Source organism: Schistocerca cancellata, chromosome 3, assembly GCF_023864275.1.
Source record: "Schistocerca cancellata isolate TAMUIC-IGC-003103 chromosome 3, iqSchCanc2.1, whole genome shotgun sequence".
In the NCBI taxonomy this organism is placed as follows: domain Eukaryota; kingdom Metazoa; phylum Arthropoda; class Insecta; order Orthoptera; family Acrididae; genus Schistocerca; species Schistocerca cancellata.
Window position 1 is genome coordinate 545,460,582 of NC_064628.1, and position 27,296 is coordinate 545,487,877.

General features: G+C 39.4%; 1 protein-coding gene across 1 annotated transcript in view; it reads right to left on the minus strand.

The window, feature by feature from the left end:
- Nucleotides 1–27,296, minus strand: part of LOC126175382 (nucleoporin Nup188) — a 294,589-nt gene that overhangs the window by 173,741 nt on the left and 93,552 nt on the right. Inside the window, exon 6 of the mRNA XM_049922156.1 lies at nucleotides 21,019–21,253. Coding sequence (XP_049778113.1) covers nucleotides 21,019–21,253 — 235 coding nt within the window. The remainder of the gene's footprint in view (nucleotides 1–21,018; nucleotides 21,254–27,296) is intronic.

Here is a 27,296-nt window from a genome sequence, read left to right on the forward strand (position 1 = left end):
TCCAACGGAGAGCAGCGTGCTTCGTTACAGGATCATTTAGTAATCGCGAAAGCGTTACGGAGATGATAGATAAACTCCAGTGGAAGACTCTGCAGGAGAGACGCTCAGTAGCTCGGTACGGGCTTTTGTCAAAGTTTCGAGAACATACCTTCACCGAAGAGTCAAGCAGTATATTGCTCTCTCCTACATATATCTCGCGAAGAGACCATGAGGATAAAATCAGAGAGATTAGAGCCCACACAGAGGCATACCGACAATCCTTCTTTCCGCGAACAATACGAGACTGGAATAGAAGGGAGAACTGATAGAGGTACTGAAGGTACCCTCCGCCACACACCGTCAGGTGGCTTGCGGAGTATGGATGTAGATGTAGATGTAGACTTACAATTTAAATCTGTAACTGTGGCTGCCAACTATCCTTTCACGAAGATCTTTTGTGTTTGCCTCAGTCTCCAAGCATAATTACTCTGAATCTACAAAATCACACTATTTAAGCCTGGACTTCAATTAAACACCTCTGCTCCTTTAGTAAAAACCTCTTACTTTAAGACAGTAATTTCATTCATCCCATTTCAGGACAGAACGTTGCCCTCCAATAGCTGTAGCAAATTCCAAATAGCCTCTGTGTGTGTGTGTGTGTGTGTGTGTGTGTGTGTGTGTGTATATATATATATAAATATGTCTGCTTGTGTCTGTATATGTGTGGATGGATATGTGTGTGTGTGCGAGTGTATACCCGTCCCTTTTTCCCCCCCCTAAGGTAAGTCTTTCCACTCCCGGGACTGGAATGACTCCTTTCCCTCTCCCTTAAAACCCACATCCTTTCGTCTTTCCCTCTCCTTCCCTCTTTCCTGATGAGGCAACAGTTTGTTGCGAAAGCTTGAATTTTGTGTGTATGTTTGTGTTCGTTTGTGTGTCTGTCGACCTGCCAGCACTTTCATTTGGTAAGTCACATCATCTTTGTTTTTATATATATATATATATATATATATATATATATATATATATATATATATATATATATAATAGAGGGAAACATTCCACGTGGGAAAAATATATTTAAAAAGAAAGATGATGAGACTTACCAAACAAAAGCGCTGGCAGGTCGATAGACACACAAACAAACACAAACATACACACAAAACTCTAGCTTTCGCAACCAACGGTTGCCTCGTCAGGAAAGAGGGAAGGAGAAGGGAAGACAAAAGGATATGGGTTTTAAGGGAGAGGGTAAGGAGTCATTCCAATCCCGGGAGCGGAAAGACTTACCTTAGGGGGAAAAAAGGACAGGTATACACTCGCACACACACACATATCCATCCGCATATACACAGACACAAGCAGACATTTGTGTTTAGATTTTAAGTAGCTGAGATACCTCCCCTCCCCTCCCCTCCCCCCCCCTCCAGGAGGTGTGGGGGGGGAGGGGAGGGGAGGTATCTCAGCTACTTAAAATCTAAACACACACTCCACACTGCCCACCCACTCATCAACATGTTTTATGGTCTCCTGAAGAAGTCTCAGTCCCCTCAAAAGGCCAAAACCAAGTTTACCCATGGTGGACTAGTGAAGGATCCTCTTTTTATCCTTGTCATGCCTCATAACCTTCAATGGCTGCATTTCCCCACCATCTGCCTGAACACAGTAAACTAAAAATACATATAACACTTTATGTAGAAAATTTACAACTTTTTTTCAATCACTATCTTCTGTCATTTCTGCCCAGTCAGACCCAGTAACTTTCCACGAATTCAACTCCAAACGCACTTCACCTTCCTTCCCCGAAGCCTTCCAATGAGACTAATATCACATCTGTGAAATGAAAGCTAGTCCTGGCCTTGACACCTATTTCTCACAATATCACTCTTCCCTAAAAAAGTCATCCCATCCCATAATCTAACATGAACTCCAGCAGCTACTCAAAAAATTGGGTTCATCACAAAACCTGTCATCTGAATCCATCTCTCCTCACAATAGCAATTCCTCATACACCCAAATTCTACTTGTTTCTCAAACTTCACAAATTGACCAGCCATGGCTTCCACATTGGTTGCTGTGCCAAAATTGGTTACAATGATCCAATGAACACTTGGAAAGGTCCTGTACTTTTCATGAATAGAGCTTCCACACAACTGTCTGCAGTGTCCTTGCATCTAAAGCCTGTTTTATACCAGTGACTTGCTGGTCAAAATTGACAACTCAAAATACATGCAAATCAGCAACCAATCATGATGCTAGTGTGTGTATGACATCAATGATCTATAAATTGTGCCGAGTGCGGAGTTCTAAATTTCCGAGTATGCTGCACACTGCCCAAACCCATGGAACTATGGGGACATCTACTAACATTGCAAGTTAACCTGCTCTGGCCGAGTTCACTCCTGTTATAGAAATAGATTTTGTACTTGTCTTTTTAATCTTTATTGTGTTGTTTGATTTGTTTTCATGATGCATTAAAAAGTTAGACAAGATCCTGGTAGTTTTTTCCTACTACTGTTTTCCTACAGGAGACGTGAAATATCTGAAACCAAAAAGTGAGTTACATAAAAAAAACGAACACCTACATGACGCATAAATAAGAATGTAAACAGATAAACGTGTTCTAATGAAAATTATGTCAACAGTGAAAAGGTAAGAATTATTTGACTAGAAAAATATTGTTGAATACATTTTGGCACTTAGAAAGGTAATAAGGTACAAAAGACAAAATAAAAAGTTGTTTTTAACTGTGTTCCAGATACTGTTTTATGCATTTGCAAGTATATACTTTCTCAAGCAAATACATGTAAAGGTTCTGAAATGTTTGGCTGGCGCTTTTCCTATTCTTTCAGTTCTGAGGAATGTAAAGAATTTACTGCATGGTCTTTGACAAGAACTTCCACTATGAATTCCACTTTGGTCATTAATAAACTCTATTATCATTGCTTGTTCCTACATTTTGTTACTATATTTTGACTGTTTCATCAAAGGATAGTCCCTCATACCATCACTTTCACCACTCAACTGCTAAATAGCACAGCACAGCACCCCTCACAACATATGCAATAGGCTATTTTCCTACATTAAAAATATGGTTAGATTGCTGTTATTCTGATTGATTATAATATTTAAATAGCATTTATAGTCAATATTCTCACAAAATATCTGTTTTTTTGTGTAAGTAAAGCTTAAAAATCATTAAATATCAAGATCTGATCATATGATCGAAAATGCTCTGTTACTGGCTGATGCTCTGGTGACATCAAAGCTAGGAGTAATAAGAAGCTATACTTGTGTTATAGAAGTGTTAGCTGAAGTTACAAGGTTTTTATGTACTTTTACTACCAAAAACAGTTTAGCTATTCAGAGCCTTGTGAAAGTTGATCATTTATGCTCCATGCATTTACCGAGGGGTGATATGTGCAACAGACAGACACTGTTTTCCCTGCTCCCTGCAACATCATTAAACTCGCTCAAAACAAGGGACTAGTAGAACTTTTGCAAATGGGTCCATATATTATAACTAGATTGTCAACTATCAGTCATGAGAATAGCGTTGGCACAAACTGATTGTAGCAGTTGTTTCAGTTGTGGGATGTATTATATATAGCTTCACAATAGTCTTAGTCTAAGAAATGGACCACAGAGGATAAAGGGATTTACTTTGTGAACAAACAATTCACTATTTTGGAAAGCATCGCTAGTAATGAAAATATAGCCATACATCCATGATACAATGAGGTGTGGGATGACGAGGTTACACGAAGAGATATAAAGCACGTACAACATGCAGGTGACACAAATGTAAGGACTGTGATGTTTATGAGGGTAAATTAACGTTAGCATCTGAAACAGACTTACTACATCTTTATGTACAATGATGAAACTGCAAAAGTTTAAACAATAAGAATCCTAGCTACACAATACAAAGATAAAAATAATTTTTAATAAAGAAAAAATTGTATGGTCACATTAACTAGAAAATATCATTTTGAGCATGACGTGGGTGAACTGCGATTGCAGATTAAGCACATGTAAACAGCAAGGAAAAAACAATACTATTCTGTTTCTGATCGGTGTGGTGATGTCTCATTAACTGTGATTTGGATTTCATATGAGATGACTGTCAAGATGTTGTTGTTGTTGTTGTTGTTGTTGTTGTTGTGGTCTTCAGTCCTGAGACTGATTTGATGCAGCTCTCCATGCTACTCTATCCTGTGCAAGCTTCTTCATCTCCCAGTACCTACTGCAACCTACATCCTTCTGAATCTGCTTAGTGTATTCATCTCTTGGTCTCCCTCTATGATTTTTACCCTCCAAGTTGGCCTCCAATACTAAATTGGTGATCCCTTGATGCCTCAGAACATGTCCTACCAACCGATCCCTTCTTCTGGCCAAGTTGTGCCACAAACTTCTCTTCTCCCCAATCCTATTCAATACTTCCTCATCAGTTATGTGGTCTACCCATCTAATCTTCAGCATTCTTCTGTAGCACCACATTTTGAAAGCTTCTATTCTCTTCTTGTCCAAACTATTTATCATCCATGTTTCACTTCCATACATTGCTACACTCCATACAAATACTTTCAGAAATGACTTCCTGACACTTCAGTTATTTTGCTCCCCAAATAGCAAAACTCCTTTACTACTTTAAGTGTCTCATTTCCTAATCTAATTCCCTCAGCATCACCCGACTTAATTCGACTACATTCCATTATCCTCATTTTGCTTTTGTTGATGTTATTCTTATATCCTCCTTTCAAGACACTGTCCATTCCATTCAACTGCTCTTCCAAGTCCTTTGCTGTCTCGGACAGAATTACAATGTCATCGGCGAACCTCAACGATTTTATTTCTTCTCCATGGATTTTAATACCTACTCCGAATTTTTCTTTTGTTTCCTTTACTGCTTGCTCAATATACACATTGAATAACATCGGGGAGAGGCTACAACCCTGTCTTACTCCCTTCCCAACCACTGCTTCCCTTTCATGTCCCTCGACTCTTATCACTGCCATCTGGTTTCTGTACAAATTGTAAATAGCCTTTCGCTCCCTGTATTCTACCCCTGCCACCTCTAGAATTTGAAAGAGAGTATTCCAATCCACATTGTCAAAAGCTTTCTCTAAGTCTACAAATGCTAGAAACGTAGGTTTGCCTTTCCTTAATCTTTCTTCTAAGATAAGTCGTAAGGTCAGTATTGCCTCACGTGTTCCAGTGTTTCTACGGAATCCAAACTGATCTTCCCCGAGGTCGGCTTCTATTAGTTTTTCCATTCGTCTGTTAGGAATTTGTGTAAGTTTCTTGCAGCTGTGGCTTATTAACCTGATTGTTCGGTAATTTTCACATCTGTCAACACCTGCTTTCTTTGGGATTGGAATGATTATATACTTCTTGAAGTCTGAGGGTATTTCGCCTGTTTCATACATCTTGCTCACCACATGGTAGAGTTTTGACAGGACTGGCTCTCCCAAGGCCGTCAGTAGTTCCAATGGAATGTTGTCTACTCCGGGGGCCTTGTTCCGACTCAGGTCTTTCAGTGCTCTGTCAAACTCTGCACACAGTATCATATCTCCCATTTCATCTTCATCTACATCCTCTCCCATTTCCATAATACTGTCTTCAAGTACATCACCCTTGTATAGACCCTCTATATACTCCTTCCACCTTTCTGCTTTCCCTTCTTTGCTTGGAATTGGGTATCCATCATACAAGTGGTTCTCTTTTCTCCAAAGGTCTCTTTAATTTTCCTGTAAGCCTCTACATCCTTACATTTGTCCTCTAGCCATCCCTGCTTAGCCATTTTGCACTTCCTGTCGATCTCATTTTTGAGACGTTTGTATTCCTTTTTGCTTGCTTCATTTACTGCATTTTTATATTTTCTCCTTTCATCAATTAAATTCAATATGTCTTCTGTTACCCAAGGATTTCCACTAGCCCTCGTCTTTTTACCTATTGATCCTCTGCTGCCTTCACTACTTCATCCCTCAGAGCTACCCATTCTTCTTCTACTGTATTTCTTTCCCCCATTCCTGTCAATTGTTCCCTTATGCTCTCCCTGAAACGCTGTACAACCTCTGGTTTAATCACTTTATCCAGGTCCCATCTCCTTAAATTCCCACCTTTTTGCAGTTTCTTCAGTTTTAATCTACAGGTCATAACCAATAGATTGTGGTCAGAGTCCACATCTGCCCCTGGAAATGTCTTACACTTTAAAACCTGATACCTTTTAGTATCTCCAGGGTTTTTCCATGTATACAACCTTCTTTCATGATTCTTAAACCAAGTGTTAGCTATGATTATGTTGTGCTCTGTGCAAAATTCTACCAGGCGGCTTCCTCTTTCATTTCTTAGCCCCAATCCATATTCACCTATTACGTTTCCTTCTCTCCTTTTTCCTACACTCGAATTCCAGTCACCCATGACTATTAAATTTTCGTCTCCCTTCACTACCTGAATAATTTCTTTTTTCTCATCATACAATTCTTCAATTTCTTAGTCATCTGCAGAGCTAGTTGGCATATAAACTTGTACTACTGTAGTAGGTGTGGGCTTCATATCTATCTTGGCCACAACATGCGTTCGCTGTGCTGTTTGTAGTAGCTTACCCGCATTCCTATTTTCCTATTCATTATTAAACCTACTCCTGCATTACCCCTATTTGATTTTGTGTTTATAACCCTGTAGTCACCTGACCAGAAGTCTTGTTCCTCCTTCCACCGAACTTCACTAATTCCCAATATATCTAACTTTAACCTATCCATTTCCCTTTTTAAATTTTCTAACCTACCTGCCCGATTATGGGATCTGACATTCCACGCTCCGATCCGTAGAACGCCAGTTTTCTTTCTCCTGATAACGGCATCCTCTTGAGTAGTCCCTGCCCGGAGATCCGAATGGGGGACTATTTTACCTCCGGAATATTTTACCGAAGAGGACACCATCATCATTTAATCATACAGTAAAGCTGCATGCCCTCGGGAAAAATTACGGCCGTAGTTTCCCCTTGCTTTCAGCCGTTCGCAGTACCAGCACAGCAAGGCCGTTTTCGTTATTGTTAAAAGGCCAGATCAGTCAATCATCCAGACTGTTGCCCCTGCAACTACTGAAAAGGCTGCTGCCCCTCTTCAGGAACCACACGTTTGTCTGGCCTCTCAACAAATACCCCTCCGTTGTGGTTGTACCTACGGTACGGCTATCTGTATCGATGAGGCACGCAAGCCTCCCCACCAACGGCAAGGTCCGTGGGTCATGGGGGGAGGGGGACTGTCAAGATGTTTTACAAATAAGTTAAAATGTTCTTTTGGGTTAGATTCGAACCATCGATCTATGGACATCGTCTTATAAAATTCGATAGTTTATTGCACTAACAACTGAGCTACTGAATAACTGAGATGTAGTTAGGTAAAAAGACAATTTTCATTAGGAGTTTAATTTTGTTGAATGACGCTATCCTTCATTCTAACAGTGGGAGAGCATACCTCGGGGATAAGTAAATGTTAACCTCACAGTGCAACACACTTTTAATTAAGTCAACGAACTTGTGTGTCGACGTGGTGGCAATTTGCCGGTGCACTGCAACCACATTTTATGCATCAACTCATTCTCTGGAACACTCAAAAATGTGTCGTGGTAACTGCCACCTGCTGTGCAGCAAGCTACGTAAATTTAAGTATTAACTGTGTTTTTCATACTTGTCACTTCTTTTACCGTGTGATTTTGCTTTTAGGAAGCTTTAATTTTCGAATACTAGTAACAGTGTTTCATAGATTCCGTGTCTGTTTTGAATACGGTCCAGAGACAGTTAGTGCTTATTTTCATTGTTTCCAACAAGAAGTGTCTAGTAACCACAGTTTAGTCACCTATCAGTCGCCTTTAGTGAATTAGCAGTCTAGTTAAAAGTTGATTAACACACTACAGTAAATTGTTGATTTCTTATTATGGATAGGGTGTGCGACTCCCGTGTACGAACGCAGGAGGAGCTGGCCACTGTTTGCAAACAGCTGAACGTGCTCATGGCCGCGGTCAGCCGCCTTCAGGCTGCTGCCTCGGAGTGTAGTGACAGTGGGGAGTCTGGTGCGTCGCATGGTACACCCCAGGTGTTACATGCTTCACCCACGGTCCCTGCTGTCGAGACATCTTCGCAGGTACAGGGCACGGTTGGGCCACCCTCTCCCCAAGGGGAGTGGTGGGTTCAGCAGCGTTCACGTCACAGGAGGCGGAGGGTCAATGTGGAGGCTGGCCTTGTGGCATCGCACACTCTGCCTGTGAGTGGACATGTGGCTGCTCCTTCAGCAAGGTCCGAGCAGGCACATGGGGTGAGGGTTTATTAGTGATTGGGAGCTCCAATGATAGGCAGGTGATGGAGCCCCTTAGGGAAATAGCGGAAAGGTCAGGGAAGGAGACCTATGTTCACTCTGTCTGCTTGCCGGGGGGGTCTCATCCGAGATGTGGAGGAGGCCCTGCCGGCAGCAATAGAGAGCACTGGGTGCACTCGACTACAAATTGTTGCTCATGTTGGTACCAATGACTCCTGCCTTCTGGGTTCAGAGGTCATCCTCAGTTCATAAATGTGGTTGGCGGAATTGGTGAAGGCGGAAAGCCTCGCTCTCGGGGTGGAATCTGAGCTAACTATATGTAGTATCGTTCCCAGAAGCGATCGCGGTCCTCTGATTTGGAGCCGAGTGGAAGGCTTAAACCAGAGGCTCAGACAATTCTGCAGAGATCTGGGGTGCAAATTTCTTGACCTCCGCTATCGGGTGGAGAAATGTAGGCTCACCCTGAATAGGTCAGGCGTGCACTACACGCAGGAAGTAGCTACAAGGGTAGCGGAGTACGTGTGGTCATGTGTGTTTTTAGGTTAGAGAATTCCCTCCCTAGGCCCGACAAGATGCCTCCTGAGATGCGACAAGGTAGCAGTGGGCAAAACGCAACAGGGAATAACAATATTAATGTGGTAATAGTAAACTGCAGGAGCATCTATAGAAATGTCCCAGAACTGCTCTCATTAATAAATGGTCACAATGCCCAAATGGTACTAGGGACGGAAAGCTGGCTGACACCAGATGTAAACAGTAACGAAATTCTTAACTCAGATTGGGATGTATACCACAGAGAGAGGCTGGACAGTGAAGGGGGAGGCGTGTTTATAGTGATAAAAAGTGCAATAGCATGAAAGGACATTGACGGACATCCGAAATGTGAAATAATCTGGGTGGTCACGGTTAAAGCAGGCTCAAACATGGTAATTGGATGTCTCTATGGGCCCCATGGCTCAGCAGCAGTTGTGGCAGAGCACCTAAAGGAAAATTTGGAAAATATTTTGAGTAGATTTCCCGACCATGTTATAGTTCTCGGTGGAGATTTTAGTTTTCCAGATATAGACTGGGAGACTCAAACATTTATAACAGGTGGCAGGGACAAAGAATCCAGTGAACTTTTTTTAAGTGCATTATCTGAAAACTACCTTGAGCAGTTAAACAGAGAACTGACTCGTGGCAATAGCATACTAGACCTTCTGGTGACAAACAGACCTGAACTATTTGAAACATTTAATGCAGAACAGGGAATCAGCGATCATAATGTGGTTACTGCATCAATGATTTCAGCCATAAATAGAAATATTAAAAAAGGTAGGAAGATTTACTTTTTAGCAAAAGTGACAAAAAGCAGATTTCAGAGTACTTGACGGCTCAACATAAAAGTTTTTTCTCAAGTTGGTTGGTTGGTTGTTTTGGGGAAGGAGACCAGACAGTGTGGTCATCGGTCTCATCAGATTAGGGAAGAATAAGGAAGGAAGTCGGCCGTGCCCTTTCAGAGGAACCATCCCAGCATTTGCCTGGAGTGATTTACGGAAATCACGGAAAACCTAAATCAGGATGGCCGGACGCGGGATTGAACCATCGTCCTCCCGAATGCGAGTCCAGTGTCTAACCACTGCGCCACCTCGCTCGGTTATCTCAAGTAAAGATAGTGTTGAGGATAAGCGGACAAAGTTCAAAACCATCATGCAATATGCATTAGATGAGTATGTGCCAAGCAAGATCATAAGAGATGGAAAAGAGCCACCGTGGTACAACAACCGAGTTAGAAAACTGCTACAGAAGCAAAGGGAACTTCACAGCAAACATAAACATAGCCAAAGGCTTGCAGACAAACAAAAATTACGCAAAGCGAAATGTAGTGTGAGGAGGGCTATGCGAGAGGCGTTCAATGAATTCGAAAGTAAAGTTCTATGTACTGACTTGGCAGAAAATCCTAAGAAATTTTGGTCTTATGTCAAAGCGGTAGGTTGATCAAAACAAAATGTCCAGACACTCTGTGACCAAAATGGTACTGAAACAGAGGATGACAGACTAAAGGCCGAAATACTAAATGTCTTTTTCCAAAGCTGTTTCACAGAAGAAGACTGCACTGTAGTTCCTTCTCTAGATTGTCACACAGATGACAAAATGGTAGGTATAGATATAGATGACAGAGGGATAGAAAAACAATTAAAATTGCTCAAAAGAGGACAGGCCGCTGGACCTTATGTGATACTAGTTTGATTTTACACAGAGTACACGAAGAAATTTGCTCCCCTACTTGCAGCAGTATACCGTAGGTCTCTAGAAGAGCGTAGCATTCCAAAAGATTGGAAAAGGGCACAGATCATCCCCGTTTTCAAGAAGGGACGTCGAACAGATATGCAGAACTATAGACCTATATCTCTAACGTCTATCAGTTGTAGAATTTTGGAACACGTATTATATTTGAGTATAATGACTTTTCTGGAGACTAGAAATATACTCTGTAGGAATCAGCATGGGTTTCGAAAAAGATGATCGTGTGAAACACAGCTCTCGCTATTTGTCCACGAGACTCAAAGGGCCATAGACACGGGTTCTTAGGTAGATGCCGTGTTTCTTCACATCCGCAAGGCGTTTGATACAGTTCCCCACAGTCGTTTAATGAACAAAGTAAGAGCATATGGACTATCAGACCAATTGTATGATTGGATTGAAGAGTTCCTAGATAACAGGACGCAACATGTCATTCTCAATGGAGAGATGTCTTCCGAAGTAAGGGTGATTTTAGGTGTGTCGCAGGGGAGTGTTGTAGGACCATTGCTATTCAGTATATAAAAAAAAATGCTGGAGGATTTGCAACGAATTGACGCACGGTGCAGGGAATGGCAATTGAATCTCAACGTAAACAAGTGTAATACACTGCAAATTCATAGACAGAGAGGTCATTTATCATTTAGCTACAATATAGCAGATCAGCAACTGGAAGCAGTTAATGCCATAAATTATCTGGGAGTAGGCATTAGGAGTGATTTAAAATGGAATCACCATATAAAATTAATCGTCAGTAAAGCTGATGACAGACTGAGATTCATTGGAAGAATCCTAAGGAAATGCAGTCCGAAAACAAAGGAAGTAGTTTACAGTACACTTGTTTGCCCACTGCTTGAATACTGCTCACCAGTGTGGGATCCGTACCAGATATGGGTTTATAAAAGAGATAGAGAAGATCCAACAGAGAGCAGCACGCTTCGTTACAGGATCATTTAGTAATTGCGAAAGCGTTATGGAGATAATAGATAAACTTCAATGGAAGACTCTGCAAGAGAAATGCTCAGTAGCTCGGTACGGGCTTTTGTTGAAGTTTCGAGAACATACCTTCATCGAGGAGTCAAGCAGTATATTGCTCCCTCCTACGAATATCTCGCGAAGAGACCATGATGATCAAATCAGAGCCCACACAGAGGCATACCAAAAATCTTTCTTTCCACGAACAATAAGAGACTGGAATAGAATGGAGAACGAATAGAGGTACTCAAGGTACCCTCCGCCACACACCGTCAGGTGTCTTGCGGAGTATGGATGTAGATGTAGATGTAGAAGTAGATGTAGACTTTTCAGTAGATCTACTTGTACGTCATGGTACTACATACAATTTGCAATCCATTTTCTGAAATGCAAATTCCAAAACAAGACACCACTGTTGATTAGCGTTATGACAGTAGGAGCAGCAAGTTAGCCAGTGAGGTCACAGGCATCACCTGACTCGAATGGAGTGTTTTAGCAGGCATTCAAATTATTTGAATTTCATTTCCATTTTTATAAAAGAGTACATAAATTCCAGAGGATACAAAGCATGTTAGAAGCAAAAATGACATTAAGCATAAAAAGACATAATTGTTTAAGACAACTTCCAGAAAACAGTCATGTACCCTATTTTGGCACTGACTAGTAAACAAAAAAATAGACAAGACTTACTATGGAAATACATGCCAGGGACACTGCGGTACAGTCGCTTGTCTTGAGTAGTTAATTGATAAAAGAAAGTTGATTTTGTAAAAGAGGCTTTGGAGACTACTCACTTCCTCCACTTGATCTCCACAGTTTTTGAGTGATTACCACTATTACTGCCAGACTACAAGCTTGGTGCATGAATGTTGTGTCCCTGAATATCCCTCCCTCCCCCAACCCCATGTCTTGCTGCTGTGGAGCACTACTAGATTATAGTTACCTGAAGCTACTATTGCATGTGCTCTGGGTATTTCCATGTTACTGAACATAGACTTGCTTCAAAAAATTCTAAAACTGTCACGGCAAAATCTGGTGACTGGTAAAGACATCCAATAATTAACCTGATTAATTAATAAAAAATTCTATGCCTGTTTCTTGTGTCCACATCAATTTACAGTTAGTCTCAATTTCAACCTCAGTAGATACAATACTTTTATCAACTGCAACAAGCACTCCCATTTCTGTGGCATTTAATCTCCCTTTTCGAAATATATTATTGCCTCACTAAATATTTTGGAGCTTTCTACTTTGGATTTCAGCCAGCACTCAGTTCCGGGGATAATTTGAGCACAACAATTTTCCTGGAGGTCAGTAAATTCAGTAACTATGTTATGAATACTTTGACAATTTACTTTCAAAATTTTGACAGTTGACATGTCTACTTCGCATGTGGTCTGATTTCACACACTGTATCAACTGGTGACCATTCATCACAGAAGCTCAAGCTACCGCCTAGCCTAAAAAAGGGTGTGCTCCCAAGTACTCTGTTATTCTACTAGCTTCTTCCTTTGTATAGTGCACTTCTGACCTATCAAACGGAATCCTACAATCCTCCACCCAATAACGCAGGTCCAGAAATCTGCATCCAAGACCATCACAGAATTGACAGAGCCTTTGGTTGAGACTCTCTACCCGGCTCCAACGCAAAAGGACCCCAATCAACACTGGGAATGTGCAAATTCTGAGCTCTGCTAGCCCCCATTCTGCCAGTCGCCTGTATGAACTGAAGACGGCTTCTGAATCCAAGTGACAGACATAATCGGTGCCTTCTTGAGCCAAACTTGCAGATGACTGCACTCTTGATAGCCACATGAAAGCCTTGTCCACATTTCAGACGAGATGCCCTGGCAGACATACCAAGCACACATTGGATTTCTTTCCATCCGGGGATGCCTTTTCTGTAAGGGACTCCATAACACACCTATCCCTGAAGCTCCTGACAACTAGTAAACACGCCCTCCCCCATGTGCCTAGTTCCCGACAGCAAGTAAATCCCTTTACCTATGTGTTTGCTCAAGATCCTGGTGCAATGATTCACATGATGCAGGATTGGGAGCAGGGCTGACACTGAAAGTGTCTATCTGGCCATAACAAAGTTAGTTTAGGATGCTGCTATGTGGATACCGTTGACAGTTTCACAGATTCAGTTGTACATTTGCCCTTCCAAGGAGGCATACTAATGAGTCAGAATGTGGTTGGCTGAAGAATGTGGGAGGTTTGGCATCAGTATGATATTGGGAATAAAGGAAGGAGGAAAGAATAGGGTTTAAGACACCGGAACTGGGAATGGCAGTGTTCCACATCAGCAAGGCATAGGGTTGCGGGAAGGGCGGAGAGGAGGAGGAGGAGGGGGGGGGGGGGTGTGTGTGCAAAAACAGTGGAGACTGCAATGTCTCTGGATTCATTGCAGGTGGTACAGACATACAGCCTTGTGCAGTAGTTTTGAACACATTATCTGAAAACTGTCTTGAGCAGGTAGTTTGACAGCCCATATGAAATGGAAACATTTTTGGTCTTGTAGTTACAAACATACCTGACTTTGTCAACAGTGTCGGTATACGGAAGGGATTAGTGATCATGTCACGACTGCAATAATCGTTATTAAACTTAATAAGTCCATCAATAAGGCTAGGAGTGTGTTTTGCTATAAAGAGCAAATAAGCCCTCTTTAGCATCACACTGCTCGATGAAAAGCAATAGGAAAACAGGTAAAGGAAAGGAAAAAGAGGAGAGATGCTCTTGGTAGAATGGTGGGCAGAGATCATAAGCCAACTGAGTCACAATGATGTTAGCAAAAGCTGTGGTTCCAAGTGAGAAACACAAGGCAAACCAAGTTTTTATATAGATACAAACTGAGAGTTTAGACATTCTCTGATATGTCATAGGAAGCTGAAGGAGATGTCTCGGAACTGATGCCCAAATCTCCAGGTGTCACATTCAGATTTGTACCACACGTTGCATGTTGATAGAGTATCAAACAAAACTTTGATCTGGTTTGTACTCAGTGCTGTCATTAAGCAGAACAAGTGTAAACTTTAATTAAAAGTAATATCCGAACTACCAGAGCACAAGAAAAGCGTATCTGTGAGCCACTGATGTGCGTAGTTCCCATGGAAATCTCGTAAACATATTTTATTTATTTATTTGTTTTTTACTGTATTATGCATGAAAGTGTTACATGGGACAAAATGTTTGTAACATGTAAAGGGCTGTTTGGAGTTTATAGCAATGTCCTCTTGGCAGTATGCTTTCACTTTACTTCTTTTTGAAGTAGCAAATCTACTGAGTACATTTATAATTTCACAGAATAAACATAAAGAAAGGGACAATAGAATAAAGAAACAACTGCATCACATGTGTGGAAGTATTGTTAGTAATATTAATAATAACATAATAATAATAATAATAATAATAATAATAATAATAGTAATAATAATAATAATAATAATAATTCAGAGATATAACAGGCCCTTGTACCAAACACAAACATACCAACAAGAACAACAAGAAACTAATTACCTTCTGCAGGAATTTTGGACTTAAAGTAACGAGCACCCAATTTCAAAAACCTACACACAAGTTAACCACATGGAGATCACCCAATCCAAGGCAGGGTGAAACCCAAATTCATCACCTCATGATTTCCAAGGAAAATATGAAAGAAATTCTAAGTGTCAGACCTCGCAAAGGTGCTGTTGAATCAGACCATCATCGTCTACAAATAAAGACAAATTTTCAACCCAGTAGAAGGAAAAAATATCCACCAAAAACATGAAGCCAGATCTGGAATACCTGAAACTCAACAAAGCACAAATCATCAAACAAATTAATCAGGAATATTGACAGACTGGAAGAAACTAACAAGGAAAATTCAGGAATGAATGAAACTAGAACCCCCCCTTTTGCATCAGAATACACCGCTGGTGAAACACAGCCTGTGATCAGGCAATAGACAACCGAACAACAGTCTGGAAAAAATTCAACAGCCCCAAAACAAAGGATAACTGGGACAACTTTCTTAGAACTCAAAACCAGGCTGCAAAGGTGATTCGAAAAGAAAAACGAGGATATGATAACAACAGACTCCAAAAAACCCAACAGGATTTCAACAAAAATAATACAAGAAATTTCCACAAGATCTTTAGAGAAAACCTACAGGAATACCAAGCACCCACTCTGTGCTTCAAAAGATCTGATGGCTTGTTGGAAACTCAGAAAACAGCAGTAAAATATTAGCCCAGTATTTCTGCTCCTTTCTTAACAGTGAACCAACACAGGAAAAACTTGACTTCACACCCCCAGTATTCACACACCTGGACTCAAAAGCCCCAGATCTCATAGAAATTATGGTGACAATCAAGCAGCTCAAGAACAAAGCACCAGGATAAGATGGGATTATGGCAGAACTCTGGAAACTGGTTCTGGAAACTGAACAATCCCACAATGACACAGAAAATTCGTCACTTAATCTAAGACATATAGGAGACAGAGGAAATAGCAGAAGACTGAAAATGCACGCTGATCCACCAGTTACATAAAAAGGGTGACAAGACTGACAACAACAACTACAGAGGAATCTCTTTGCTCCCAGTGGCATACAAAATCCTTCCCCCAATGCACTTCTAAACAGAATAGAACCCCAGGTGAATCCACTACTTGGCGAATATCAAGCCAGATTCAGAAAAGGGCAATCATGTGCGGAACAGATACGGAGGCTAAAGACAATACTACAAATGGGAAAGCGCAGGAATACAGTAATTACATTCATTGATTACAGGAAAGCTTATGACCCAATAGACTGTGAAACCCTCTTTAAAACCATGGAAGAATTCAGAATTGATGGAAAGATTCAGAAAATCATAGAACAGACACTTACAAGAACAACTTCCAAAGTAAAATTCATGGGCGAGATATCAGAACACTTTGAAATAAGAATGAGAGTACGGCAGGGGGATGGACTATCCCCAATTCTTTTCAATATTGTTCTAGAAAAGATCATCAGAGAATGGGAACCTCATGTTAAATGTGTCCAAATTGGTATCACAAAAGAAAACAGTACTAAAGTAAAATGCCTTGCTTCTACGGATGATATTGCGATTATCACAAACAACAGGACAGAAGAGATATACGCAGCTCAAAAACTACATGAAATTGCACAGAAAACTGGATTACAAATTTTGTATGAAAAGACCCAGTATATGGAAACACGGCCAGAAAATAAGTCCCCACTAATCACGAAACACAGTAATGTCATACAAGTCAGCCACTTTAAGTTATCTTGGACAAATCATACAGTCATCAGGACTAAACAGAATTGTCAATGAACAAAGGATCAGCAAGCTGCAAAAGGCATATAAATTAACAACAGACTACTACAACAAGAAATGCATTTCGACAGATGCAAAACTGAGACATTACAAAACTGTGATTCTTCCAGAAGCAAAAATGGCATTTTGATGAAGAGACCGCAGAATGAACTCTATCAGAAGACCAACACAATAACCGAAGAAATCAGAAAATGCTGAGCGAAGTTCTACACACACACACACACACACACACACACACACACACACACACACACACACACACACGTAGGAGAACACCAGAACAGCAAAGAAACTACTTGACATCACAACAAAGAATAAATGCAGCACGGATTGGCTAAAGGAGGTCTAGAGGGGCTTGCAACAGATCAAACTAGAAAATCTCAAAGACCGCATTGAGCACCAGAGTGAAATCATGAATGTGAAGTTCGAGCAAAGAACAACGCAAGAACCTGGTAAAAAGTGGACAGATGAACAGAAGAGAGAACATTCTGAGAGGACAAAGAGTTTCTGGCAGAGGTAAAGGGGAAAACATCCACAAATAAAATCATGAAATCAAGTTCAGTCGCTCTCCTAAGGGGAATAATCAGTTAAATAAACAATAATAACAACAATAATAATAATAACTGTCTGCATATGGCAGCACTGCGTACATTAGATGCGTGTGTTGTGGCTAGATTCTCGTGTTTGTGCACACGTACTGCTGTTGTGCGACATAAATCTGTGGAAAGTTATTGACATTCTCATCGAAATGTTGCATAGCGATTGTTGTGTATATACAACAACAAAAATAACTGAAGAGAAGAGAAAGTTTGCAGCATTCATACTGGACATAACTGATCTATGGAATACGTTGATCATCATGGATGAGGAAACATTAGATATTGACGAGCACATAGCAGGTGGAGCGGAATCGTTCGTTTGTGACCAATTGAATGGACTAGAGTCGACATCTTCAGTATCGTTGCCAGAAGAGTCCTGAAGCAACGGAAATAATGAAATGCCACAGAAGGAGAAAAGTGTAGTGTTTTATTCAAGACATGAGAAAATGGGAATCCTCAAGTATTGGCTTAATGTCAATAATCAGCTGAAGTCAACCCAAACATTTGCCCATCACACAATGTCCGCAATGAAAAACAGATTTTGCACTAGATGTCCTGCACAGTGTATGCTATACGAATGGAAATGGCAGTGCGAAAGTGGAGAGTTAATGTCTGTGAAGGAGAAGCACAAGCACATTACAGTGCATGTGATGGAGACCTTCAAACACCACCACCAGGAAGGTTGATGTGTTCATGATGTAGACATCAAATTGTGGGTGAAATCAAAAGTGAGACAGTTAAATTTCCAAAGATTTGACACCAGTGACAGATGGGTCTTGTGCTGGAAGTGTAAGGTCAAATCTTTTATTACAGTGAAAATGTACCACAACAGAAACAACAAGCAGAAAACAGTACAGGACTGGTAACAAGTAACTTGTGCCTACAAAGATGAAAATATCTACAACGCTGATGAGATCTCTGTGAGCCACACTCTTACAACTAGAGGTTCTAAAGATATTGTATGGGTTGTACAGTCCACTCACATGACAACCCATACGTACACAGTTATTCCATTGCTCTCACAGACAGACAAACTTGCTCCAAAGCTGTTTATTGACCTTCAAGAGCCTAGTTATTTGAGAACACATACATGTCAGTCCATGTTCCCAGCACCATATTTAATCGTCCACTTGTGACGAAGCAAGCTGGGATCTCTTTACTTCCTCTCTTGTTTTGCCATTTTTGCCTAATTACCATTAACATACATGAATATAATCTTCATTTCCATGAATGAGAAAGTTTGGCCCTCAGTCTTAAGGAATATAGCACCAGGCTCAATTTTGTGCTTAGTTTTGTATATGTAATTAATTTCCTAGTTTATTTTGACTATTCCTAGTTAATATATCTTGTTATAGGGTGAAATCAATAATTGTTTCGTGACTTAAATGCTATTGTTGACTTTTAAACAAATATAAACTATGTATTAATTATAAACATTTGGAAGACGAACTACTAGGATTCTTTAAGTATTTATTTGGCTCTATTAGAAAACATGTTAGCAAAACCAGTCCTTATTTAATTCCGAAATAATTACCAGATTCGCCAAAAGCATTGTTTGCGTAACTATATCTGTTAATTTCATTATTTACACAGATAATTCAGCCTAACCTTTTTCATAGAAGGAACTGTTAAAAAGGAGGAATTTTTCCGATGTATTCAGTTAACTGAATGAGCTATATATTAATTGTATTTCTGTAAATTAAACATAAAAAAATGTAAAGTTTCAATGCCTAATATTGTGAGGGTATTGAACGGATTTTTTGTTTCCACACAGTCAGTCCATGGCCGATTTTCAGATGAAAATTATGTACCGTTTCAAGTAACAACAATGCCTCAACTTAACAGTGGAATTAGTGTAACACAAATAGGCTGTGGGTTAAAACAATGACAGTGTCGGTTCAATTTATTTGAGAAATAGTGTCACATGTACCTTATTATTCAGCAAGATGTGAACTGTGTGGTATTTATTGCTCATAGATGTTTAACAGTAAACTATTGTAGCAGTATGCTGATGTCTGCCTGTAACCCATTAATGATGCTTAACATTTACCAATAGTGAACTGGCCACATAACTGTGTAATATTGGGGGGGGGGGGGGGGGGGGGTTGTGAATAGTGAAAGTAAAGAATTGTGAAATGCAACTGTGCAACTGTCAGCTACATCATTTACAGTCATCAGTGTTGAACTTTCATTTACAGTGGTCAGTGTTGAACTTTCACCCTCCATTTTTCAGCCAATAAAACAATGAAGTACATCAACTCCAAGGACTATCAACAAAGAAATACAGCAGATGAACGTCACACACACTCACTCCTCCAGCAATGCTATGTAATTATGATTATTCTTATTATTTTGTTTATTATTACTACTATTAATTTTATTAAGTGTATTAGTATTACTGCTACTACCATTATTATTTCTGCACGTGTGATGCAATTGTTTCTTTATTCTATTGTCCCATTCTTTATGTGTATTCTGTGAAATTACAAATGTACTCTATAGATTTACTACTGTAAAAGAAATAAAGTGAAAGCAGACTGCCAAGAGGACATTGCTGTAAACTCCAAACAGCCCTTTTACATGTTATAAAAATGTTGTCCCATACAACACTTCCACACATAATACATTAAAAAATAAAAATAAAAAAATTTAAGTTTACAGGATTTGAACCCCGAAAGCTTTTCACGACGACCTAACACTCTACCAACCCATTGGAACTACATGTATCAATGGCTCATAGATACGCTTTTATTGGGCTCTGGTATTTCTAATGTTACTTTTAATTAAAGTACATGCCCGTTCCGCTGTATGACAGCACACAGTACAAACCAGATCGAAGTTTTGGTTGATACTCTTATCAACATGCACTGTTTGGTACAAATCTGAGTGTCTGACATCTGGATGTTCAGATGTGAGCTGCAGCCAAACAGTGACAGCTACACACACAGCCTCAAGCCACATGGCACCAACCCTACTCTGTCGAGTGCAAGTATAATGTTCACCTACTGACAGCCCACTAAGATGCTGAGCCAAGAAAAGGACTTTTTCTGCAGCAACTGCTGCAGCATTCCTAATGTGTGCCAGCTGTTTAATGCACTCTCCTACTTTTGACTCAATTCACACGATTCTGAGAACACCGAGTATTCTTATTCATTAGTGTAATTAACCATGTATGAAATTACTCAAATAAATATTACCTCTTTTATGTTTCAGCTCAAATTTACTACATAACTCTCTACAAAACCCCTAATAAGAAGTTAATCTAGTATTAAATATACATCTGGCAGCACCCATGGCAGAGAGTGATAAAGGACAGCAGAGAGATTATGTTAAGCATAACGCAATTTCGAGGTCAGTGTCATTGCATTAACTACTACCATTACAACCCAAAATAAGATTAAATAATATAATAAAATAATGTACTATATTCTAATAAAAATTAGTTCTGTGACAGTACCCATTTTACAATACTGTAAAGAAGCTCAATTCCTGTCTTATATTAATTTTTTATAGAATGTGATGGGAATATTCACTAACCTGAAATATTTCACTTTCAATGCATTTTTTCAAGTACTGAAATACACCTAATCTTACAGCTAGCTCAGAAAGTAGCTGGTAAGATTCTAACAAATGCACATCTGGATTACAAAGTGCATTTACGAGTCCCCAAACTAGCATCACTGGCGACTGTTCTTCAGCATGTCCCAGAGATGTAACCTGGTCTTCTATTAAGCAAAACACATTTGTGTTTTCATAAAGTTTCTTGTTACAACTGAAAGAAATGCATAATTCATTCAGGGCCTCATTTTAAAAATTCTCTCTCAACATCAACAGATATTTTCTTACTAAATTAACATAAAACAATCAATAATTTCTTATGACGTAGGACACAGGGAAAGAAACTATGGGAAGAGAGCAAAATTGTGGGTGCACACAATATACTATATGGGATAAGTAAATCATAGCTTAAAAACACAACAGCAATTGCGGCCTTATAGAGATCATTGCACCGGAGAATCTGAGAAGATGAAAACCTTTCATGAGCAATGTCCAACATTCAATGTTCACTTTCAAAATGCTTTTCTTGTATCCTATAAGCCTTTAGTTTTGAGACCATAACGCAACATCTACATCTTCATAATCTGTTTTACATTAGAGATTTGAACATTGAAATAGTATTTATTTTAAATGCCTTGTAGCTGTTTAAATACACACGTTGGACTTCGTATTTCATACATATTTTAAGGAATGCAGTTGACACACAATATTTCAGCACTGCTGCTGACAGTTTAATTCTCACAGTCCTTTTGTAATTTTTAAAGTAAAGACATATCAGGAGAAGACAAAGGGAGGAGGTGATGATAAAAGTAGTGTGTATGAGATGTGATTAAAGCAGTGCATATGGGATGCATGGTAAAATAAAAAGGTGGGGTGATGGTATGTAACAGGGTATTGATTCTAAATAAAAATCGTTGTAAGATTTGTGAATATGAATTCTTACCAACTGGACACTTGAAAGAGTATGAATTGTTACACAGCTAATTCATCCAATATCCAGACCTAACAGAAACAGAGATAATTTCTCCTAAGCACTAGCTTAACAGATAAAGATACACACAAAGGTGAAATACGAGGACTATTCAGAAAGTAAGGAATGTTTTGGCACTTAAAAAAAAAGAAATAATTCAAGAAATACATTTTATTTTACACATCTGAAAGTGCAACTGACATACTACTTTTCCACATTCAGGTGCTTATCATTGCAATGGACAAGCTTTGAAGACATTTGTCGTAAAATTCTGCTGCCTGAGACTTCAGTCAGTGGGTCATGCCCGCCTGGAGTTCCGCATTGTTATCAAAGCAATGCGTTGCAAGCCAGTAATTCATCTTAGGAAACAAGTGGAAGTTGCTTGGTGCAACATGGGGGCTGTAGGGCAGATGAGGGAAATTTTCCCATTTGAATGAATTAAGGAGTTCTTTAGTGCAGTTTGCTGTGTGAGGTCAGGCAATGTCGTGCAGGACGTCAGCTTTCCTCGGTGTTTGTCTGAAGTGCTCATCTAAGGTTGTGCAAAGTTTGACAGTACTAGGCAGAGTTTATGGTTGCTGCACATTCGAGAAAATCAATAAGATGCAGACCATGCCTATCCCAAAACACTGTCACCATCAACTTCCTTGCTGACAAGGTTTGCAAACATTTTCTTGGTTTTTGGGGGGACTTTGCGTGCCCCCACTCCATTGACTGTAATTTTGTCTCGCAATTAGCATGTTTCACCCAAGTCTTGTCACCAGTTATAATTAGATCCAGTAATGAACCACCACATTTGTGGTAGGCCTCCAGAAATGTCAACATTGCCCCCATTCACTGTTCTTTACGGTGCTCTGTAAGCAGTTTAGACTCCCATCATGCACAAAATTTGTGGTAGCCTAGGTTTCGAGTGACAATTTCGAACAACAAAGTCCATGAAACTCGTGGAAAAGAAAGTGAAAGCTCTGTTATTGTGAAGCGACGGTTTTCAAAAATCATTTCATCAACATTAGCGACAAGATCGTCCCTCACAAAGCTCAGGCGTCCACTCTTCTCTTCATCATTAATGTTGGTTCAGCCATTTTTAAACTGAATGCACCATTTCCGGACGGAACATTCACTCATTATGTTGTTTCTGTACACTTGACACAGTTCACAATAAATTACTACAGGTTTTAGGTTTTTTGCCAACAAAAACCGTATCACAAACCGCACCTCACAACTGGCGGGATTTTCGATTGCAGCACACATTTCAAATTTGAATATCGAAAAAACCAGACGCGCAGAGGTGTTCCCGCTGTCACGGATGGATGCTGACTGAGCTGCCAAGAGTGCACATACCAAAATATACATGATTGGCACACACCTAGCAGTGTCTGATGAAAATGTTCCCTACTTTCTGAATACCCGTCGTACAAGTGTCATCCAGAAATTATGTTACCCCATGTTTTTAAAAGTAAACATACTTAGTCAGAAATATAGTGCAGCCTATGATGTAAAAATCCATTGTCAGTAGTACCTCAGCAGTGGCTGAAAATGGCAGCTCTTATTCTTTATCACATCAACTGCTACGTTTGGCCCGTTAAAAAGTTTATTAATGCACAAAACACTGCACCGATCAAAATTTACTGTCAGCTGTGACAAGCGAATGAGCCAAAAGTCAAGAGCAAACAGATGGTGTGTTGTTAGTGTAGGAATTTTTCCAATTGTTGTCAAAGTGCCCTACAGAAGAGGACAATAGGTGAGCATCATTTATCAACGGCCTAGCAGAGCTGAAGCAGCTGCCCATTGTGGAGAGCTGTCGTTCAATCTCAGCAACCATTTTCTGCAGGTTTCACAACCCTCATTGCATGAAATTTGTCATTAAACACCTGATGTTCTAGAAAGTAGGTGCCAGGTGGATTAGAAGCAGCACTGGCATTTATGCAGCAGTATAAGGGTGACTGTGATGAGTTCCCTGTGGGCGATGAGCCATAGGTCACTCACTTTAGCCCGGAAACCAAGCAGCAGTCAATTTATTGGTGTCAAGAAGAATTTCAAGCAGACTGTGTTAATGCAGAAAGTGATGTGCACGGTTTTGTGGGGCAGGAAAGTTCACTAACTTTCTGCCCAGAGGTGAAATAGTGAAAGTTGACCATTACTGTGAAACACTGGAGAAACTGTGATGGGTCACTCAAAACAAGAGACATGGTGTGCTCAGTGTTCGTGTTCTGCCGATCTGTGAGAATGATCACCAAAATAATTACAGCTTAGTACACAACAACTGGTCTGAAAGAGTTCAGCTGGGTGATGTTTGGTCATCCACTGTACAGTCCTCATCTTACTCCCAGAGATTTCCATTTATTCTTGTACCACAAGAAATTTCTGCACTCTAGTCAGCATTTTTACAATGATGAAGAGCTGAAGACTGTGAGACTACAGAACTTTTGCGAAATTAAATTTTGGGTTTCCCTTAAGAATCAGAGGTGTGGAGTTTTCCGTACCCTCGTCATTGACAAAGGAGTAAGCATGTCGTAAATTAATGTTATGTTATTTATAGTTCAAACAAGAAGCACTTGTATCTCATATTTTTGTGTATAATATTACATGTTAGTACAAATATTTGTTTGTGTTGTATTATTGTTTCAAATACACCTCATGCAGAATGTGGTGGATAGAGTTTGCCAGCAGCTACCTTTGCATCACAACAAGTTCATCATAGAACTTCCAACACTGCACGGATTGCTTAAGGGGGCCCTCCCAGTAGGTAACATTAAGATTCATCTATGAATATGTGATCCATCAACACAACTGTGAAGACTTCAGAAAAAATCTGCAAATCATTTTACTGCTAAGAAAGTTTCCATACTGAAAATATATGATGGTGAACATTGGTTTGTGGGGCACTCAACTGTGTGGTCACCAGCACCAGTACACATTCGCAATCTGCACACAGTCCAATCTAGCCACTTTCATGAATGATGATAAAATGATGAGGACAAGGCAAACACCCAGTCCCCGGGCAGAGAAAACCCCCAACCCGGCTAGGAATCAAATCCAGGACCTCATGATCCAGAGGTAGCAACACTACCCACTAGACCACTAGCTGCGGACTGTATACACATGTATATTCATGTAATAAATGTTCATGGTTATAAAATACAGTGAAAACTTATTTACTGTGTACAGAAGAATAGTAAATGACTAATATATTGAAGCTAGATCTACATCAAGATAGTTTTATGATTTTGCCACCCAGAAGTGTCTCATGTGGCAACTATTGAATGTAATACATTCTGCAAGGAAGAAGTTCATATTGAAAATTAAAATACACAATGAAATTAACTAAGAAGAATTTTGTTATGTGAATTAATTACATATCTGTCACCAAACATCTTTTCATGTGGCGACTCTGCGGTGAAATATAAACCTAATGTGAAGAACCTGGATTTGAAAACTAAGAAACTAAGGAAAAATAAGTGGACTACAAAAGAAGAATAAAACATTTTCATCTGGTCTCTGATCCTGCTATGAGATTACTTAAGAATAATTACATAACAACTTGATTTTGTCAGTTGATAGAGATATATGGTTAGATAAATACACAGTTACAAAGTCAATTTTTCAAATAATGTTCAATAACAAAAATAAACACAAATAAAAAATAACAAAAATCTAGCTGCGGGAATTTAGTTCACTATCAAAAAATACAAACAAAAGAAAGCTAAATAATTTATTATTTGTTTTACATAATGAATTTTTAAGATTTTTTACTGTAATATTAGTTAGGAGATTGGCAATAGCTCTTGTAGAGTAAAATATTACTTTAAAAGAAACTAAGCAGATGATTGCACAACAATATTGAAGCAGGTCATTTTATAGATTTCAATACAAATGAACAAAATGAATAATAATTTGAGTTAGGTGATTTCAAACATGACTACAGAATTGAAGACAGAAGGATTTGCTTAAAGAGACAATACATTTCATGACCTGAAAAGATTCTTTAACACAGATGATAAACTTCTACATGATATAGATAATTGTTTAAATGTAGTGGGAGGAACATAGCAATGTTAGTTCAGTACAGGATGTTCCAATAAACAAAGATTAAATATTAGAAACAGAAATTACTTTAAAATGTTACATCTAAGAATGTAGAAACTATTACAATAATTGGAAATGAAATGGAACCACAATTAGAAGAATTAGAAACTAGTGTGTTCTCCTCTGGTAGTGGTGAAACTGTTCATAATGACAGTTTGATAGATGATATGCCAATTTCCTCTGTAATATCCAATACGTTAATCTATTAAGTTATTACTTAAAAAACACTTTTACCTTCTGTTCCTTGTGAGAACTTGCTGTCATCTGCTACAACTGATGACTTGATACCTTCTGCTATTACAGAGAACGTAGCAGCTCCTTCACTATTGCAGATTTTATCATCAGTAGTCACAGCAGTCACTACTGACTTGTTGGTGCCTTCTGTTATTACTGAGAATTTAGCAGCATTTGCTACTGCTAAGGATATACTGTTTTTCAGTTCTTACTGCCAATTTCTCTCACATAACTAATAACTTATTGCCAACAGCGACTTTTGGAGAATTTCCATGTTATCTTATTACCATGAGGTTACTTATTTGATACAGTTGTACAAATATTTTTTCTTAGATAATACCAGTAGACCTTCAGGACTTTATGGCTGCACACCACATTGATTGACAATCTCATGGCCGGGAAGAAAGAAGGGCAATTCCTATTGGCATGCATTTTTGTGGTGTACTCGCAGATAGTGGCCAATTATAACAGGATGAACTGTGTGCAAGGGCAACAATAATTTTCTCCTACTACTGACACATAATGGTTTTCTGGTTGGAATTTGCTCAATCAGGAGAGCCTACCAGAAAAAGCAATACAGCAGTGGTTGCAATACCGAAGCAGAACATTCTCTAGAAGTCTCCCATTATGAAAGACATGCTACAATTAATTATGTCAATCCCCTAACAAATTTAAGTTAAGATTACTATATAAATTAATTACTATGTTTATCCAAGAACAAATTATGGATGAAGATTTCATGGAATATAATTTAGTATCTTTTGTAAAGAGTTTTGCAGATTTAATTTATTCAAATGACAACGCTAGACAACTCACGAGTGCTGTGACATCTGCAACAATCCGATGCCTTGGGTTCACTGTTGTCAATCACCCTCCATTCAGTTCTGACTTAGCCCCATCCGATTTACATCTGTTTCCAAAACTTAAAGAAAACCGTTGAGGACTTCACTTTGACAGTGACGAACTGCTG